This window comes from Bos javanicus, chromosome 1 (genome assembly GCF_032452875.1).
Source record: "Bos javanicus breed banteng chromosome 1, ARS-OSU_banteng_1.0, whole genome shotgun sequence".
NCBI lineage: Eukaryota > Metazoa > Chordata > Mammalia > Artiodactyla > Bovidae > Bos > Bos javanicus.
Window position 1 is genome coordinate 54,147,624 of NC_083868.1, and position 18,854 is coordinate 54,166,477.

Here is an 18,854-nt window from a genome sequence, read left to right on the forward strand (position 1 = left end):
AGAACCTGCCTGCAGTGCATGAGATCCAGGTTTGATCCACAGGTCGGGAAGATTCCCTGGAGAAGAAAATGGCAATCCACTCCAGTATTCTTGCCTGAAGAATCCCAGACACAGAGGAGCCTGACAGGCTACAGTCCATGGGGTCACAAAGAGTCAGACACAACTGAGCAACTAACAAACACACACAATGAAAACCATAAAACCTAACTACACATCAATAAGTAGTTAAACCACAGAGTACTATACCGTGCATCTAACAGTGCCAAAGAAAGATTTCCAAGAGAACTTTTGTAAATTAAAAAAAAAAGTTACATATAATTTTATGTTTAAAAATTGTGTGCGTGGTTTATGTGTATGTATATATGCAGAAGACGATCTGGGAGGATATTTATTAAACTCCAGGCAGAGATTCTCCTTTGGGGAGATTACAGATTGTATTACAGATTACAGATTACAGATTTCACAGAGTGAATGACAAGTGGTAAAGGGAGCTTTTAGTTATTTGATCTTCTCCAGTATTGAACTCTGTACTGTTTGAGGGTTTTTTTTTTTTTTTTTAATTTAAATTTTTTGCTGTGGCGGGTCTTTGTTGCTATGCACGGGCTTTCTCTAGGTGCGGCAAGTGGCGTGTGGGCTCAGTAGTGTGACACATGGGCCTAGTTGCCTTGCGGCCTGTGTGATCTCCCCTGATCAGGAATCGAACATGTATCCCCTGCATTGACAGGCAAATTCTTACCCCAGGGAAGCCCCTGTTTGAGTTTTAATTAATAAATTTTACTATTTTAGGAGCAAAATGGAACCACATCCCCTAGAGAGAAATAAACCCCTAAAGAGAAATCAAAAAATGAAAAAATATTGAGTAATTTTTAAGACTTTATGTGGCAAAACTATAGACTGTAGCATAATACAGCACTTTGAGTGACTGTTTTAATCAGAATCACCTGCAAAATTTAAATTTTCATTGGTTTTTAATGCTCATACTTACAAAATTAGTCCAAAACATGTTGGCTAATATAAAACAAAGTGTTTTTTAAATTTTAAGTTGAAAAAACAGACAACAAGAAAATTAAAGTTCTAATTATGCAGAAAAAATCAGCCCACAGTTATGAATCACAACATTATAGTACTCACAACCATAGTTATTTTCTTTTTTAAGTACAAGTTTGCCTGATTAGTCACACTATAAAATAGTTATAGTCCTACATTATTTATCAAAACATCTAATGAGGCATGATCAAGAATTTTCTGGCTTGTATGATGTTGACAGCGAGACCTGGGTGTCAGATAGACTTTTCAAACTTAGTATGTCCAGTACAAGTCGAAAGAACCTCATCACCATTCTCCTTGACCCCCACACGCGCACCTCCCATATATTAAAAGGCTTTCATGGCTCTTTGTCTTCATGTCACATCCAATCTGTCAGGAGGTCTGTGGACTCTTATCTTTACAATCTAAAGATAATCTAAACACGTGTAATCTAAACATGTTTCATTACTGCTACCATTACCACCTCAGCTCAAGCTACTGTAATTTCTCACCTAGAATACAGTAATGGTATTCTACTAATTTCCCTTCCTCCCTTCTTGCCCCATAAAATCAATTTTCCACTAAGCAGCCACAGTAATCCTGTAAAATAATAAATTAAGTAATGTCACTCTTCTCAAAAGACTTTACATTTTCAATACAAATTCCTCTTATTACCATTTTGGTCAAGCCCTGCAGAACCTGTCACCATCTTCCTCGCCTCTTTTCAATCACCATGCTCTAGCTCTACTATCCTTTCCCCGCTGCCTCTACGAGCTGTTCTTCTCTCCCTGGAAACATCATCCCATAAAATTCTTATACAATTCATAGTGGAATCCAACCTCCAAGATGTCCTCTAATGGTTCTTACTTCCTGGTGTTCATGCCTTTGTGTAGTCCCCTCCCACATTGAATCTGTGTGACCAAAATATGGGAGAAGTGATGGTAGATGACTCTCGAGCCTAGCATTGAAACGACTGCAGTTTCTACTCTGTTCTCTTGAATTGCACACTCCAGTGAAAACCAATCCCTGTACAAATACTCAGGCAGTCCTGTGTAGTGGTCAAGATAAAGAGGAACCAAAGTGCCAGCCGGCCGTGGGAGTCAGCCAGATGGAAGTGTGCTTTCTACTTCCCATCAAGCTCCAAAGCAGCCCTGCCCAAAATCTCTTGTCAACTTCATGGGAGATCCCAAAACAAAGCTACCCTACAAAACCACTGCCAAATTACTGACCCACAGACAATGAGCAATAACAGATGGCTGCTTTATTATTAAGTCACTCAATCTGCAGGTGATTTGCTTATACAGGGTTAGATACATTCACTTTCTCAGTTTGTTCAGCTGTCTGCTCAAAAGCTCTTTATTTTAAAAAGTAACTTTCCTAATTTTCTGTCTAAAGTAGTCACCCAAAACCCCTCATTCCATGAATCTCTGTCTATTCACAAATGTGTGGGAACTATGCTGAGCATTATGTTTAAAATAAACATATTTTTATTTTAATCCTTTCAACCACCCTGAGGGAGAGGGGAATTTTCAATACACAGTGGAGAAGTGTCAGGTTTAAGCAATTGCTGAAGGTCCACAACTAGTAAAAGGCAAAATCAAAACTCAAAGTGTCACTGATCCACATTTTGCTTTCAACTACTTTCAGATATTGAAAGATTAAATGATTTAAGATAATACAAACTCATGAAGGAATACATAAGATGCAAAATTTACAAAAGAGACACATTTAAAACATTGTTAGTCTGTCCCAGTGGGTGGGAGGTGAGCAGTTGGGTAATATCCCTAAAAAATAAAGACTGTCCCAGAAGCACAGCATTGCAGGATATTCAACAGCAGACCATAAACTCTATGTCCCTGAATATCTTTAAAAGGATCATGCTGCTCCTATGAAAATGGGGGACTACAACTCTATACCATTTGGGCTCCTTTCAGTGCTATGAATCCACAGCAAAGCAGTGATAATGAGGAATGGAGATCTTCAAACAGATACTTTGGCTCTATCTCCCTTAAGGAGCTTTCAAAAGTGTCCGTCCTTAGTCCTAATGTGCAGAGATTTAACGCCTGCATAAATCAGAGTTGTTTCTCTACTAAACCTAAAGAATCCAAAGCCAAAGGAAATCAGTAATGTCTGTTGCTGAAGATCAAATAAGACAGCCATGTATTAGCCTGTCTGTATTATATAGATAAACAATATTTAAGATCCCAAGACTTCTAAAATCTTTACATTGAAAGATGTAAAGAAATCACCTAGCTGAAACTCTTACCTAAACAATAATTCTTTCTACAATCTAGGCTCTTTTAGGGACAAATTTGTCCTCATCTTGACTGAGAGTGCCTTTAACTGCTTCATTAATTTCATGGCACACTCACAACTCTGAGTTGGTATATTACACTTTATGTCATGTGTCTGGAGAAACTAAACTTCCCATCCTGGACATACTGGATTTAGTATTCTGGACATCAAACCTGCTAACTGGACCAGGGACTGGTTCAATCAAAGGAAGCTATGTGAGGGATCAAACCTTCCCAAACTCTTGTCTTGTCCCTAGACTCTGTCCAATAAGGAAGCTTTGAATTTGATGGTGGAAAATCCACCCTTCATGAAGCAAATACTAAATATACATGGCCAAGTCAGCTCAATAGAGCTCAGGTATAACCTGAGCAACACTGGGCTGTTGCTTCAGTTCTCAGAACACCCCAGCCACGGAGAAAACACTGAGACAAAAGTGACAGCGAGCATGCTGTATGGTGCCCTGCTCTGTGACTTCTCTGAGTACCCTTATCTTAAACATCAATGGGAAAAGGTAATCTCTGTGTCTCTGCAAAAAAACAGCACAACACTCTCATGCTGAGCTAGTCTTCTAGTGCTATACAGCCATTCAAGTTCTGCCGTCTAGAATTCCAACCATCACATGGCAGCCTTTCAAGTTTTCACTCACTCTTCTCTCATTCACAACATGATGCTCAATTCCATTAGTTAGCCCCCACCGGATAGTTACCTTACTGTGAGCCAGGAAGTCCCCTTCCCTTCTAAAGCATCCTTGTCTGAACATCACCCTCCAGACATGGTGTCAGCAGGACACAGTTTATTAACATCTTGTTCTGTTCACTAAGTTCCATAAACATCTTCAGCAACCCCATCATCCTATCAGCTTGTATCAGGCTTGTGGTCAATGAAAATACCTAGTTTTTTCATGTAAATGAGTATCCAATCTAGTATTAATATATTAACACAAATAGATTTTAAAAATCTAAATTCAGGACTGTAAGTATTTATACTACATTTATCATTTGTACTTCAATTCATATTGTGCCTGATATAAGATATTCCTCCTAGTTAAGGGTCAATTATAAACTCAAAATTGCTTTTTATCTAAATTATTGATAAACATACTGAACAGAATATGATTAAGGGATTAAAAATTCCCCTCAGTCCCTTTTTTAACTTGTTAGAGACATTGGGGTAAAGAAGCTCCAGTAATTATAAGTCAATTCACACAGCTAAAATCCAATGTTCTTTTTTGTGTTTGCAATAAAAGCACAGAGAAATGACTGATGTATAGGTATGTATTCTTACAAATAATATCCAGTGTTCATTTCTAGAAGTATACTGGAGCTTGGGTGGTCAAGTGGACAGAGTATTTAAACAATATATTTTAAACATTTCTATTCTGGTCACATAGGGTCATTCCCAGCTTTTAATTTGTTCTGATACGGCCATTAGAGATAGAGTGCCTTTCAGGGAAGAAATAAAGTAAGGGTGACCCCGCAAGTGGTGAGATAACAAGGATAGAACTTCACATATTCTTACATAAAACTTTTGCCACTAGAGAACCTGTGAGGAAAATAATATGCAAGTAAATAAGGCAAATGGAGAGAAAGTTAAGCCTAAGGGATAAAGCCATGGAAAATTAAATCTGTCCTTACTGTAGATACCAAATATCAGATTTAACAGTTTATCAGAGCCCTGTGTAACACATGGCAAAGGTTCAAGCCTCCTTAAGTATCTTTTAAGGAATAAAATAAATATTTATATTATATCTATTCCTGGTAAGATATATCTAAAAATAGTACATTGAAATGTTCATTTAAAAAATACACTAGGATGGGAAACAGCCATCACTTGATTTTAAGTAATTTAGGTAGACAAAATTCAATTTAATAAAATTCCCCCAGAAAATAGAGACAAACCCACATTTTCCATTGGCTTAAACCATTTTGTACCCAAACTCCCTAAGAGATAAATAATTTAATTTGAAAAGATCAACTATATTGATTGATCCAGGAGACTCTTGGTACTTTCCAGAACAATGAGGCTGATGAAAAGAAGTATCACTTTGATATGAATTAGGGAACGAATAGATTTATAGAGTAAGTCTCAGGCTTCGTATACTTCATTTTTCAAAATATGACCTGCAGTATAATCAGAAATCAAAAGTAAAGCTTTTGAGGAATCCATTGGTGTGTGGTCAGCTCATTCAATTCAGAGATCCACAATTTTTAATATCAGTATTGACATGAGTGATTGCAAGGCCTCAGGACAGCAACTACTTTTCCAGAAAATAAGACATCATAACAAATGTGGGTCTATTATATAGAATTAGTGTGCTGTTGGGGAAGGAGCATGGAATTTGAATTGATAAAGAATTCAGAGTAAGAAAATTTGAGTTCTTATCCAGTTCTGACATTTATTTATTTCTAAATAATGATAAAACATAACCCACAGTGTCACTGCAAAAGTCAACTAAAATAATGCATATCAAAGGGTATATATATACATACACACACACAGTGTACAAGCATTAAATGTTCCTCTCAGTAGATAGTAAACTGAAAGCTAGAGCTAATCTTATCTTTCTAGCACAATCTCAAACTCACAGAAGGTTTTGATAAATGTTTAGTAAAGAAATGAATGACCACCCACATATCACACACTAAGAAAAGACTGTCTTGATCGCACACATAGTTGTACAAGGTAAGTTATACAATATGCAAATATATATAAAAATATTTTAAAAAGCTTATGCTAAAATATAAACCAATTAGATACACATTTATACATATATTCTTTCTATATATAAAATATACATATACATATATGTATATGATTTAATAGTTCAAATACATTGTATAAAAAGAAAATGTAAGAGAACTGGATTTTCTTTAATAGCACCTATCACAATCAAAGCACCTAGGATTCAGTGCAGTAAATAACAAATTCCTACTTGAGGCGGACAATCTGAGTGACAGTGTTCACTACACCATACTGTGTTTATGGCCAAATATTTGTTTCATATGATTACTCTTCAGCAAACCTTCCAGAATGCAGTTCAAATTTTATTTGCCATTGTAAAACTCTTCCAATCAAATTAACAATTGGGGTCGGGGGGTATTTTACAAATGAAAACTCTATGAACACAATTGAACGAAGGTGAATTACCTGGGTCTGTAGAGGCAATAGCAGAGGTATTTTGTTCTAACTCTTTTGGCCTGAATAAATATTCTCATCCAAGGATCAAAATATAGAACAGATGTATAGGCTCTGAATGACCATCTCTCTGGAAAACTAGAAAAGAAAATAATTGAATATAATAATGACATTATGTGAGAAGAAAAAATTAAGACTACCAAGTCATAATGATTACTACTAGCAACTCCAGAAAGTTTTTTCCTAAACCTAATCACATGACAAATACCAGCAAATCTTATAACACTCACAGACCCCTAAATACAAGGGCTTACCTGAATAACCTACACTTAGATTAGAACTTCCCACAATGCAGGAGACCTGGGTTGGGGTGAGCCCCTGGAGGAGGACATGCCAACCCACTGCAGCATTCTTGCCTAGAGAATACCCATGGACAGAGAAGCCTAGCAGGTTAAAGTCCATGGGGTCGCAAAAGTCAGACACGACTGAGCGACTTCACTTTCACTTTTCACTTTCATGCATTGGAGAAGGAAATGGCAACCCACTCCAGTGTTCTTGCCTGGAGAATCCCAGGGATGGGGGAGCCTGGTGGGCTGCTGTCTATGGGGTCGCACAGATTCGGACACAACTGAAGCGACTCAGCAGCAGCAGCAGACTTACATCAGTGGAGAAGGAAATGGCAACCTACTCCAGTTCTCCTGCCTGGAGAATTCCTTGGACAGAGGAGCCTGGTGGACTACAGTTCATGGGGTCGCAGTCAGACACGACTGAGCAACTGACACACACACACACCCCCAGACTTATATCAGCAATAGGAAAGATACTTTTCATTAAAACTATCAGCCCAGAAGGACAAAATCACATCAAATAAACAAAATAATTCCCTTGCTTAAGCATAACAAAAAGAATCTAGGTCCACATTAATGAAATGCATTTCCATGAAGTTACTGTGTGGAGAGAAATACAATAAAATGTTTAATTTACTTTGAAAATTATGAACAAGAAACATAAAACTTCATTCTATAACTGAAATAAGTATTAACATAAGGATTAAAATAAATATTAATGGCCAGTTGAAGGGAGGAATCCAACAATGGAATTGAAAAATAAAAAGAGAAAAGTAAAGGATGGAAAGGCAATGAAATTGAAGCGGAACAAAGTAAACAGCCTACGAGGAAAACTGCTCTTGTAAAACCTCATGGTGTTGAGAAGTCTTTGTGTTGCCGAACACCAACAACTCCAGGGACCTTCAATATTAAAGTATATTTACAAATTGTAAATCCTCTCCAAATAGACAAGAAATAAAGATCAAAAAAGGCCAAGCCATGCTGAAGAAGTAGCACTCTCCATCTACTAGGCCCAAGAAAAGACTGCTGTGAAGGCTATAAGGCACAAACAGAAAGCAGGGAGTAGTAAACCTATCATTTTTACAATCCCACCTCAGTCCAGAGGGAGGCAAGCTGATGGAAAAGAAATATAAAGCCTGTCTGGGTGGAGGTGTTGCTGCTTAATGGGTCACAATGTTGGCAGTTACTCAGTGAGAAAGAACAGAACTCTAAGGAATTTATAAAAATGATGACAAAGCCCATAGGCTTGCAGTCTAAGGATTTCCTGGTTGGTTGTAAGTTCCTCCAGGTGGGATCTGAAGCTCATTATAAATCCATTAATTGTTTAAAAATAAATTCTTTTAAAGTAAGCCTTCAGTAGAATTTCCCAATATTAATTATATAAAAGTATCTAGTATGGCTGTTGTTTAGTCACTAAGTTGTGTCTGACTCTTTGCAACCACATGGACTGTAGCCCGCCAGGCTCCTCTGACCATGGTATTCTCCAGGCAAGAATACTGGAGTGGATTGCCATTTCCTTCTCCAGGGGATCTTCCTGACCCAGGGATCGAATGTGGGTCTCCTGCACTGCAGGCAGATTCTTTACCCTCTGAACCACCAGGGAAACCCAAGGTTAATGGCAGTGGTCTTTAAATGGCAAATATGAGTGTAGCTTTAATGTGACAAGAAAGGCTGTGTGCATGAAGATATAGCACTGCAATAATGAAGTTGATTATTAGTATATTAGAAGCTGTACAAGCAAGTTAAGACCTCACCTGTAAAGAAAAAAAAAAGTCACCCTAGGACACTATAAAAATTCTGAGTACTTCTCCCATTATTCAAATTCTTTCTGGATCTCCTAATTTGAAATTGCCCTTACAGCTAGAAGCGTTCTTTTAACTTTCCTCAAAGCTAACACTTCTCTGTCATTTGAAGGTAAAAGTCAAAAGTAATTCAGAGCCAAGTTTGAGAATTTGAGAAATAAGGTAAGAGATCAAACTGAGTTATACAAGTTTTGATTAAGAAAACATCACACAAATATAAAATAAGGACACAAATCCTTCTACCTCTTAATAGGTCATTTTCTACTCATTCAATACATATTCAATGAACATTCACAGCACGTGTGTAAGGGATCCTCAAGCCCTTCCTTTGTGAGGAGGGGAATGCACTAGAAAGTCTCATGGGACTTAGCATATAACTACTCAAGGCTAAGATTTATCATGGAGATGTATAAGGATATACAGGAACTCTTACAGAAAAGATAACAGTGTCTGGAAGGATCTTTGCCTGGCTTTCTCACGTTCTGTGCCCCTCATGAAGGGTCACACAGACAATACTCTTCCGCAGCTATGAATATGTAGCAACATGTGTGTGATGCTTCTGCCTAGGGAAGCCCGTTAAGGGAGTGAGTGCTCAAGGTTTTTTTGTCTTTGTTGTTTCTGACTTTGTTTTTTCCCTGGGGCTGGTCATATAAGCACCCTCTGCCTAGCATGTATTAAAATTCCGGAGTCCCAGAAATAATGTAGATCCTCAGCATAAATCAGGTTGTTTACACAGTCTGCACACAGTGAGTCACCTTTATCTGTGAAGAGAAAGTTCTGTATCAGTGATGGGGGGCTGTTTACCAGCTAAGTTCCCAGAAGCCAGCCAAGGGTCAATCTTGTAAACAAACCTTTTAATATTAACATCTCATTTACTTGTGACTAACAGAATGGCAATAATACTTATGCTATTATGATGTTTCAGTGATGGAAAAAGGCGGCTAAGTAGGAAATCTGTATATGAAATAGGCCAATCAATGTCATTTTCAAATGCTTTTATATGATTCTTAAGGTCCTTCATGACCCTGACACCACTTAATTTTCCAGTCTGATCTCCTGCCAGCTTCAGTCTAGCCATTCAGGACTACCGACTTCTCCAGATATGGGATCAAGCTTTATAATCCTCAAGCGTTGGCACATTCAATTCGTTGGCCATTTTCAGTTACCTCCTCTTCACGCTTCAGGAGATCTCATTTGCTGTCAAAGCCTTCCCTCATTCCCCAAGGTTGGGTGAATCACTCTCTTCCAGTGCTTCCCTCTTTCTGTGCCTCCTTTTCATCGCACCTGAGCTTCCCAGTGACTCAGCAGTAAAGAATCTGCCTGCAATGCAGGAGACCTGGGTCCAATCCTTGGGTGGAGAAGATCCCCTGGGAGGAGGGCATGGCAACCCACTGGAGTGGGAGAACTCCATGGACAGAGGAGCCTGGCGGGCTGCAGTCCATAGGGTCAGAAAGAGTCAGACACGACTGAAGTTACTGAGCGTGCATGCATAACACTTAGTCTTGTCACTGCCTATTTACCGACTGTATCCCCATCAGGCTGTACCCTCTATGAGGCTATCATCCTCATCAATAAGTATTTGCCAAATAAGTGAAAAATTTTCAGGACTTCCTTGGTTTAATTTAGAATAAACAACAGAGGAGTCTCTGTTGTTTTTCAGTTGCTAAGTTGGATCTGACATTTTGCAGTCGTACAGATTGCAGCACACCAGTTTCCTCTGTCCTCCACTATCTCCCAGAGTTTGCTCAAATTCATGTCCATTGAGTTGGTGATGTTATCTACCCATTTCACCCTCAGCTGTCCCCTTCTCCTTTTTCCTTCAATCTTTTCCAGCATCAGGATCTTTTTCAATGAGTCAGCTCTTTGCATCTGGTGGCCAAAGTATTGGAGCTTCAGCTTCAGCATCAGTCCTTCCAGTGAATATTCAGGATTGATTGCCTTTAGGATTAACTGGTTTGACCTGATCTCCTTGCAGTCCAAGAGACTCTCCAGAGTCTTCAACACCACAATTCAAAAGTATCAATTCTTTGGGTTGTTGGAAAAGGGTGTTTGCTACAACCAGCATGTTCTCTTGCCAAAACTCGGTTAGCCTTTGCCTTGCTTCATTTTGTACTCCAGGGCCTAAACTTGTCTTTTACTCCATATATCCCTTGACCTCCAACTTTTGTATTCCAACCCTCTTTGATGAAAAGGACAACATTTTCTGGTCTTAGTTCTAGAAGGTCTTCTGGTCTTCACAGCACCGTTCAGCTTCTTAGGCATCAGTGATTGGGGCCTGGACTTGGATTACTACGATGTTAAATGGTTTGCTTTGGAAATGGACTGAGATCATTCTATCGTTTTTGAGGCTGCACCCAAGTACTGCATTTCAGACTCTTTTGTTGACTATGAGGGCTACTCCATTTCTTCTAAGGGATTCTTGCCCACAGCAATAGATATAATGGTCATCTGAATTAAATTCACCTGTTCCCATCCATTTTGATTCACTGATTCCTAATATGCCAATGTTCAATCTTGCCATCTCCTGCTTGGCCACTTCCAATTTACCTGGATTCATGGAACCAACGTTCCAGGTTCCTATGCAATATTGTTCCTTACAGCATCGGACTTTACTTTCACCACCAGACATGTCCACAACTGAGCATCATTTCTGCTTTGGCCCAGCTGCTTCATTCTTACTAGAGGATTAATAATCACCCTCCACTCTTCTCCAGTAGTATACTGGATACCTCCCATCCTGGGGGGGCTCATCTTTCAGCATCATATCTTTTTACCTCTTCATACTGTCCATGGGGTTCTCCAGGCAAGAATATTGGAGTGGGTATCCTTCCACAGTTCAGAAAATGACTCTTAAATCCAGGTACTGGACTAAATTAGATCCCTTCTGGAATATCTCAGAGGTGCCATATTTCTACTCATGAAAACATTGTATGTTATAATAACCAAGACACTTTTCTAAATTTACTGCCAAAGTCCCTAAAAAATCTATGAAGATTTTTTTGAAGTTGAAACTAACAAAGTCTAAATTATCTTGAATATACAGAAGTGCAAAAAGATTTTTAACTAGTTTAAGTTCTGAACTATAAAGGGGATAACCAAATTTAACCTTAAGGTAGATTATACCTAAGATAAATGTCAACTCAAAGAGGTAATTTAAAAGGAAAGTTATAAGCTTCGCAAAGTAATGAAAGTGCTTCTACCATAACCATAGTACAGTAAGAAGCACATTATAACAATTTGAAGCTGTAACTTTTGATGTGTTCCCAGGCAGCTCAGTTAAGACATAAACCAGAGACATTACAGAATGCTGTCCAATGACTGTCAATTTAGAAATACACTGACAATATGGCACCTAATTTCAAAACATTACTTGGTACAAAATTTCAACTCTGTGACCCTGTATTATATCATTGCTTTCAGAACTGCTTTGTCAGATGGGTTCCTCTAGTTGCCTGAGATCTGGAACTGTGATGGATTCCAGGGGTACGAAAGGCCCTTTTGATGGCAGTCAATTCCATGACATGCCTTTTTTCATCATGAATCTGTGACAAGAGTCCATGCTTTCTTCCATTTTATCATAAGGGTTGAATATGTTAAGAAGATGATAAGTAACTGAAAGCAACATGGGTACAAGGAAATCACATGCACAACAGACCAGAGGAAATGGTCATACAATCCTAGCCCCTACAAAAAGGGAAAAATGCTACAAGAGCGATTAAGCCTGAACAATTTGAAAACGTAATTCACAAAGACACATACACCCCCACGTTCACTGCAGCACTATTTACAATAGCCAGGACATGGAAACAACCTAAATGCCCAGCAACAAATGAACGGATTAAGAAGATGTGTTACACTTCTGTACAATGCAATATTACTCAGCCATGAAAAGGAACAAATTTGAATTAGTTCTAGTGAGGTGGCAGAACCTAGAGTCTGTCATACAGAGTAAAGTCAGTCAGAAAGAGAAAAATAAATATCATATAATTACGCATATATATGGAATCTAGAAAAATGGTATTGGTGAACCTATTTGTGAGGCAAGAATAGAGACACAGATGATGAGACAGACTTATGGACACAGGGCGGGAAGGAGCGGGTGGGACGAATTGAGAGAGTAACACTGACGTATATACACTACCGTATGTGGGAAGCTGCTGTATAGCACAGGAAGCTCAACTTGGTGCTCTGGGATGACTTAGCGGGGTGAGATTGGTGGGGGGTTGGGGGGTGGGAGGAAGGCTCAAGAGGGAGAAGATACACATATACATATAGCTGCTTCCCTTGTGGCTCTGCTGGTAACGAATCCACCTGCAACGCAGGAGACCTGAGTTCAATCCCTGGGTTGGGAAAAACCCCTGGAGAAAAGAAAGGCTACCCACTTCAGTATTCTGGCTTGGAGAATTCCGTGGACTGGTATAGTCCCTGAGGTTGCAAAGAGTCGGACTCAACTGAGCAACTTTCATTCCATAACTGATTCACATTGTTGTACAGCAGAAACTAATACAACACTGTAAAGCAGTTGTATTTCAATTAAAAAAAAAAAGAATATTTTACATAAAACTCCATATCAACAAATTTGAAAATCTAAACAAAAGGAGTATTTTTAATAAGAAATTATAAATGATAAATTTGCCCTAAGAATTTTAAATTTTGAATAGATTAACAGTTATAACCCAACTGAAAAGTAAAAAAAAGTAGTAATAGGACCACAAAATTTTCAGGGAACTTCTATCCAACCTATAGGTAAATGACGGATTCATTTTATATAAACTCTTTTAAACTAACAAAAGAGGTGAAAAACTTTCCAGCTCATTCTACTATAGACTATACACCAATAGTAAGATAAGGATAATAAAAGCATAATTATAGCCAGTCTCATATGTAAACATAGAGACAAAGAAACATTAAATAAAATACTAGCAAAATTAACACAGTGAATAATACATCATAAACTAGTTGGGTTTATTTGAACAAAGCAAGGATGGTTCAACATTATAAACTCTAATATATTAATACATTGCTTTAACAGATTAAAGGAGAAAAACAAATCTAAATCACTTCAACAGATATCAGAAAGCACTGACTAAAATTTAATATCCACTTTCTGATGTAAAAAATAAAAGGAACTCAGTTATTGCCTTCCTGAAACTGAAAAGGCATTGATTCAAAGGAATAATAACTAGAATAATCATCACATCTAATAGTCAAATGTAAAAAAACTCTATTAAGATAAAAACAAGACAAAAAAGCATGTCTGCTATTACCACTTCTATTTAACTAGCTAATTAGTTAAAACAAGAAATAAAGAAATAATAAGTAGATGGTTGGAAGGCATCACTAACTCAACGGACATGAGTTTGAACAAACTCAGGGAGATAGTGAAGGTCAGGGAAGCCTGGAATTCTGCAGTTCATGGGGTCTCAAAGAGATACGACTTAGCAAATGAACAACAACAGAAATAAAGACATAAAACCATCATTGTTTAAAGATAAAAACTACATATAAAATTTAACTGAAAACTATTAGAATAAAATAGTTCAGTAAATGGTGAGATATAAAATCAACAGGCAAAAAGTCAATGCTTTGCCATCAGTAAACTAACAAATAAATAATTTGAAAAAGCAATGAAGAAAAAAATAAGTCTTATCTGAATGCTAAGAAGAGTCAGAAAATGCCCAAGAATAAACTTAACAAGAAATATACCAGAACTAAGTGAAGAAATAATAATAGCTAACAATTACTGGGTATGTACAATGTGCCAAAGAAGAATTTAAGCACTTTTTACATCATATATCATTTAATTTTCACTACAACCCTGTGATATAATACCATTACTATCATTACCATTTACAAATGACTAAATTGAGGCTCTGTGAGGTTAACTACCTTCCCCATAAAAACACAGCAGGTAGAACTATAAATTGAACTCAGTCTAACTACCAAAGCTCTGTTCTTAATTAGTATGATATACTGTGCTGTTATAAAACTCAACTATATAAAAGTAGATGGGAATAAGGACCAAATCATAAATATGCTAGTTCTCCCCCAATTAATCCATGAATTCAATAGACTACCAGTAAAAAAACCCAAGAATTTTTTTGTAATAAAACTTGAAAAGCTTGTTTTAAATATTCATATAAAAAAGAACATCTACAAGTGTAGGCAATTTTTTAGAAGTTTAGGGGTAGTCTTACCAAATAACAAAATGCATTATAAGGGCTATAGCAATTAAGAAATTCTAATGGAGCAGGAATAAAAAATTCTATCAGTGAAAAGGGACAGACTGTCCAGAAATAAATCCATGAATGGTTGTAATCTAGTTTATATTAACAATACACTTCAAATAAGTAAAAAAGGCTGGATTATTTTTTAAATTCTATATCCTTTAGGAAAGCACGAAATTAATCTATCCTTCCCCATGCATATAAACTTCAAAAATAAATCCCAGATGGATTAAAAGGCTATATGGAAATAAATTACAAGTATTAAAAGAAATGATGATAAGAAAACATATTTGGCTAAGGACGGACTTTCTGAGTTCAGAATGCAAAAGAAGCAGAGAAAAGAAAGTATTAGTATTAACAGATTTGACCTCAAAAATTAAAAAATGTCTGTAAGACAAAGGAAAATACTAACAATGTTAGAAGTCAAGGGGGGAGCTTCCCTGGTGGCTCAGAAGTAAAGAATCTGCCTACAAATGCAGGAGACATAGGTTCGATACCTGGTCCAGGAAGATCCAGGATGCCATGGAGCAACTAAACCCTCACACCACAGTTACTGAGCCTATGCTTTAGAACCTAGGAGCCACAATTACTGAGCCCAGGTTCTGCAACTACTGAAGACCCCATGACCTGGAGGCAGTGCTCTGCAACAAGAGAAGCTACCACATGAGAAGACCATGCACTGCAACTAGAGAGCAGCCCCTGCTCGACACACTGGAGAAAGCCCGCACGCAGCAATGAAATCCCAGCACAGTCAAAAATAAAAAAATAAATACATTTTTAAAGAAAGTCAAGTGGGGAAAAAGGAAAGGAGGTGTGTGTTTATAAAAAGCAAAAGCAAGCGTCCTTGTGCTGATGAACTGGTGAATTTGCATCAAAGTTTGTTCATTATATTAATGTTGATATCCCTGTTATGATGTTACACTATAGTTTTGCAAAATGCCACCACTGGGAAAGGGTACACAGCCTTGCTGTATTGCTTCTTATTACTGCATGTGAGTCTGTAATTATCTCAATAAATGTTTCAATTTAAAAAAGGCCAAGTGTCAGTCTGTGTGTGTTCAGTCAACTCAGTAGTGTCTGACTCCTTGCAACCTCAAGGATTGTAGCCCACCAGGTTCTCTGTCCATGTGATTCTCCAGGCAAGAGTACTTAAGTGGGTTGCCATTTCCTCCTCCGGGGGATCTTCCTGACTTAGGGATTGAACCTGTGCCTCTTGCTTCTCTTGCACTGGTAGGCAGATTCTTTACCACTGTACCACCTGGGAAGAATGTCAGACTAGAGGAAAATGTTTTCTTCATATTTAATACCCAAAGCATTAATAGCTATACTACACTAAATATTCCTAAAAATCAACAAGAAAAACTATATAAAAGAAATATAAGCAAAACACACAAGCAAATTATGGAATTAAGTGTCCAAAAACATGAAAATATACTCAATTTTTTTAATATTTAGGAGGAAACTGGAGTGCAAAGAAATATTTAATCTACCTGCTAAATTTTTTTAAGTAACAAAAATTCATTATCTCACAGTTCTAGAAACTAGAACTGTGAGACAAAGATGTCAGCATAGTTGGTTTTTCTGTGTGAGCTGTGAAGAAAAATTTGTTTCATGAGTTTTGCCTAGGTTCTAAGAATTTGCTACTTGGCAACATTTTTAAAGATTGATTACATCAAATCATGGTGAGAATCAGGGCACTGAGAAAATTCAGACCATTGGTTAGATGTATAGAAATGTAAGTATTTTCACACAGCACTTTAGCACTATTTAAATTGAAAATTACTACTACTTAATCCAGCAATAATTTTTCTAAGAATGCCAAAGAAGTATTTGTACATGTGCCCTAAAATAAAACAATCAGCATTGTTGAAAGAGTGAAAAAATGAAGTTTAATCAATAGGGGAGCATTGATATATAATACCACATTATACATTATACTATAGTATATAGTAACTGAATATTATACAAAATTGTTATATACCAATATACAGTAACTGATCACTATACAGCCATTTCAAAAATAAGGTACAGCATTTTTAAAAGTCATCTTTTAGAATGAAGTGCAGCATTATCTTCTAAAGGGAACCAGGGTCTCTTGGAGAAATGACTGCAGTGCTATATCAGGGAAAAAAGGAAAGTAATATGAGCCCAGAACATCTTGTGGTTCCAGCAAGTACAAAAGTGTTTTAAAATGATGATGACATGAAAAGAACATAAGATTCAGCTTGAACAGGCTCCCACTAGCCAAAGCCAAATTTAGAACAACTCTAGCCAAATAATTTATATAGACAGTAACAGATTATGACCCTGAAAATAGAAAGAATGAAAAAGAACCCAAGGATCCAAACTACATATAAAAAGAGAAAGAGCAAGAGGTTGAAAGATAAAGCAAGTGTGGTAAAATACCACATTTGTGGAATCGTAGTGAAGTACATTGGAATTCTTGGTATTATCTTTGTAACCCATTCAAAAAGTTTAAATTATTTCAAAAAAAAAGGTAAAGAAGAAAAAATATCTGCATTAAATCTAATAAATTGACAATTATTAAGAAGAAAACTAGATGGTATATTTTAAAACTCAAGGTGCAGAATAATTTCTGTAGAAGAAGAGAGATTAAAAGGAACTGGGGTGGAAAGTGAGGAAGCACTATTACACCGATTTGTATGTTTATGAAGTTCAATTTGTTTTCAATAATTTAATATATGTATACTACTTGAAGCCCTTCCTGTCATACACACTCCATCCTCTTCCCCAAAGATTAATGCCCCTGGAACAGGTGATGGACCACCATGTAAACAAGCAAGAGTGAGATGTAGTAAAGAGTAAAGAAAACGAACACACAGATCCAGGATTCACTGGCATATCTTACATGTAATTGCAAAGTCTTTATACAGTTCAGTTCTGTTCAGTTCAGTCGCTCAGTTGTGTCCAACTCTTTGCGACCCCATGAATTGCAGAATGCCAGGCCTCCCTGTCCATCACCAACTTCCAGAGTTCACTGAAACTCATGTCCATTGAGTCGGTGATGCCATGCAGCAATCTCATCCTCTGTCGACCCCTTCTCCTCCTGCCCCCAATCCCTCCCAGCATCAGAGTCTTTTCCAATGAGTCAACTCTTCGTATAAGGTGGCCAAAGTATTGGAGTTTCAGCTTTAGCATCAGTCCTTCCAAAGAAATCCCAGGGCTGATCTTCAGAATGCACTGGTTGGATCTCCTTGCAGTCCAAGGGACTTTCAAGAGTCTTCTCCAACACCACAGTTCAAAAGCATCAATTCTTTGGTGCTCAGCTTTCTTCACAGTCCAACTCTCACATCTATACATGACTACTGGAAAAACCATACCCTTGACTAGACGGACCTTTGTTGGCAGTAATGTTTCTGCTTTTGAATATGCTATCTAGGTTGGTCATAACTTTCCTTCCAAGAAGTAAGTGTCTTTTAATTTCATGGCTGCAGTCACCATCTGCAGTGATTTTGGAGCCCCAAAAATAAAGTCTGACACTGTTTCCACTGTTTCCCCATCTATTTCCCATTAAGTGATGGGACCAGATGCCATGATCTTCGTTTTCTGAATGTTAAGCTTTAGGCCAACTTTTTCACTCTCCTCTTTCACCTTCATTAAGAGGTTTTTTAGTTCCTCTTCACTTTCTGCCATAAGGGTGGTATCATCTGTTTATCTGAGGTTGCTGATATTTCTCCTGGCAATCTTGATTCCAGCTTGTGTTTTTTCCAGCCCAGTGTTTCTCATGATGTACTCTGCATAGAAGTTAAATAAGCAGGGTGACAATATACAGCCTTGACGTACTCCTTCCCCTATTTGGAACCAGTCTGTTGTTCCATGTCCAGTTCTAACTGTTGCTTCCTGACCTGCATACAGGTTTCTCAAGAGGCAGGTCAGGTGGTCTGGTATTCCCATCTCTTTCAGAATTTTCCACAGTTTATTGTGATCCACACAGTCAAAGGCTTTGGCATAGTCAATAAAGCAGAAATAGATGTTTTTCTGGAACTCTCTTGCTTTTTCCA

At 37.6% G+C, this 18,854-nt stretch overlaps 1 protein-coding gene across 1 annotated transcript in view; it reads right to left on the reverse strand.

Moving 5' to 3' along the window:
* Positions 1 to 18,854, reverse strand: part of MORC1 (MORC family CW-type zinc finger 1) — a 159,697-nt gene that overhangs the window by 109,907 nt on the left and 30,936 nt on the right. Inside the window, exon 9 of the mRNA XM_061428205.1 lies at positions 6,469 to 6,594. Within this exon, the coding sequence (XP_061284189.1) occupies positions 6,469 to 6,594 (126 nt within the window). The remainder of the gene's footprint in view (positions 1 to 6,468; positions 6,595 to 18,854) is intronic.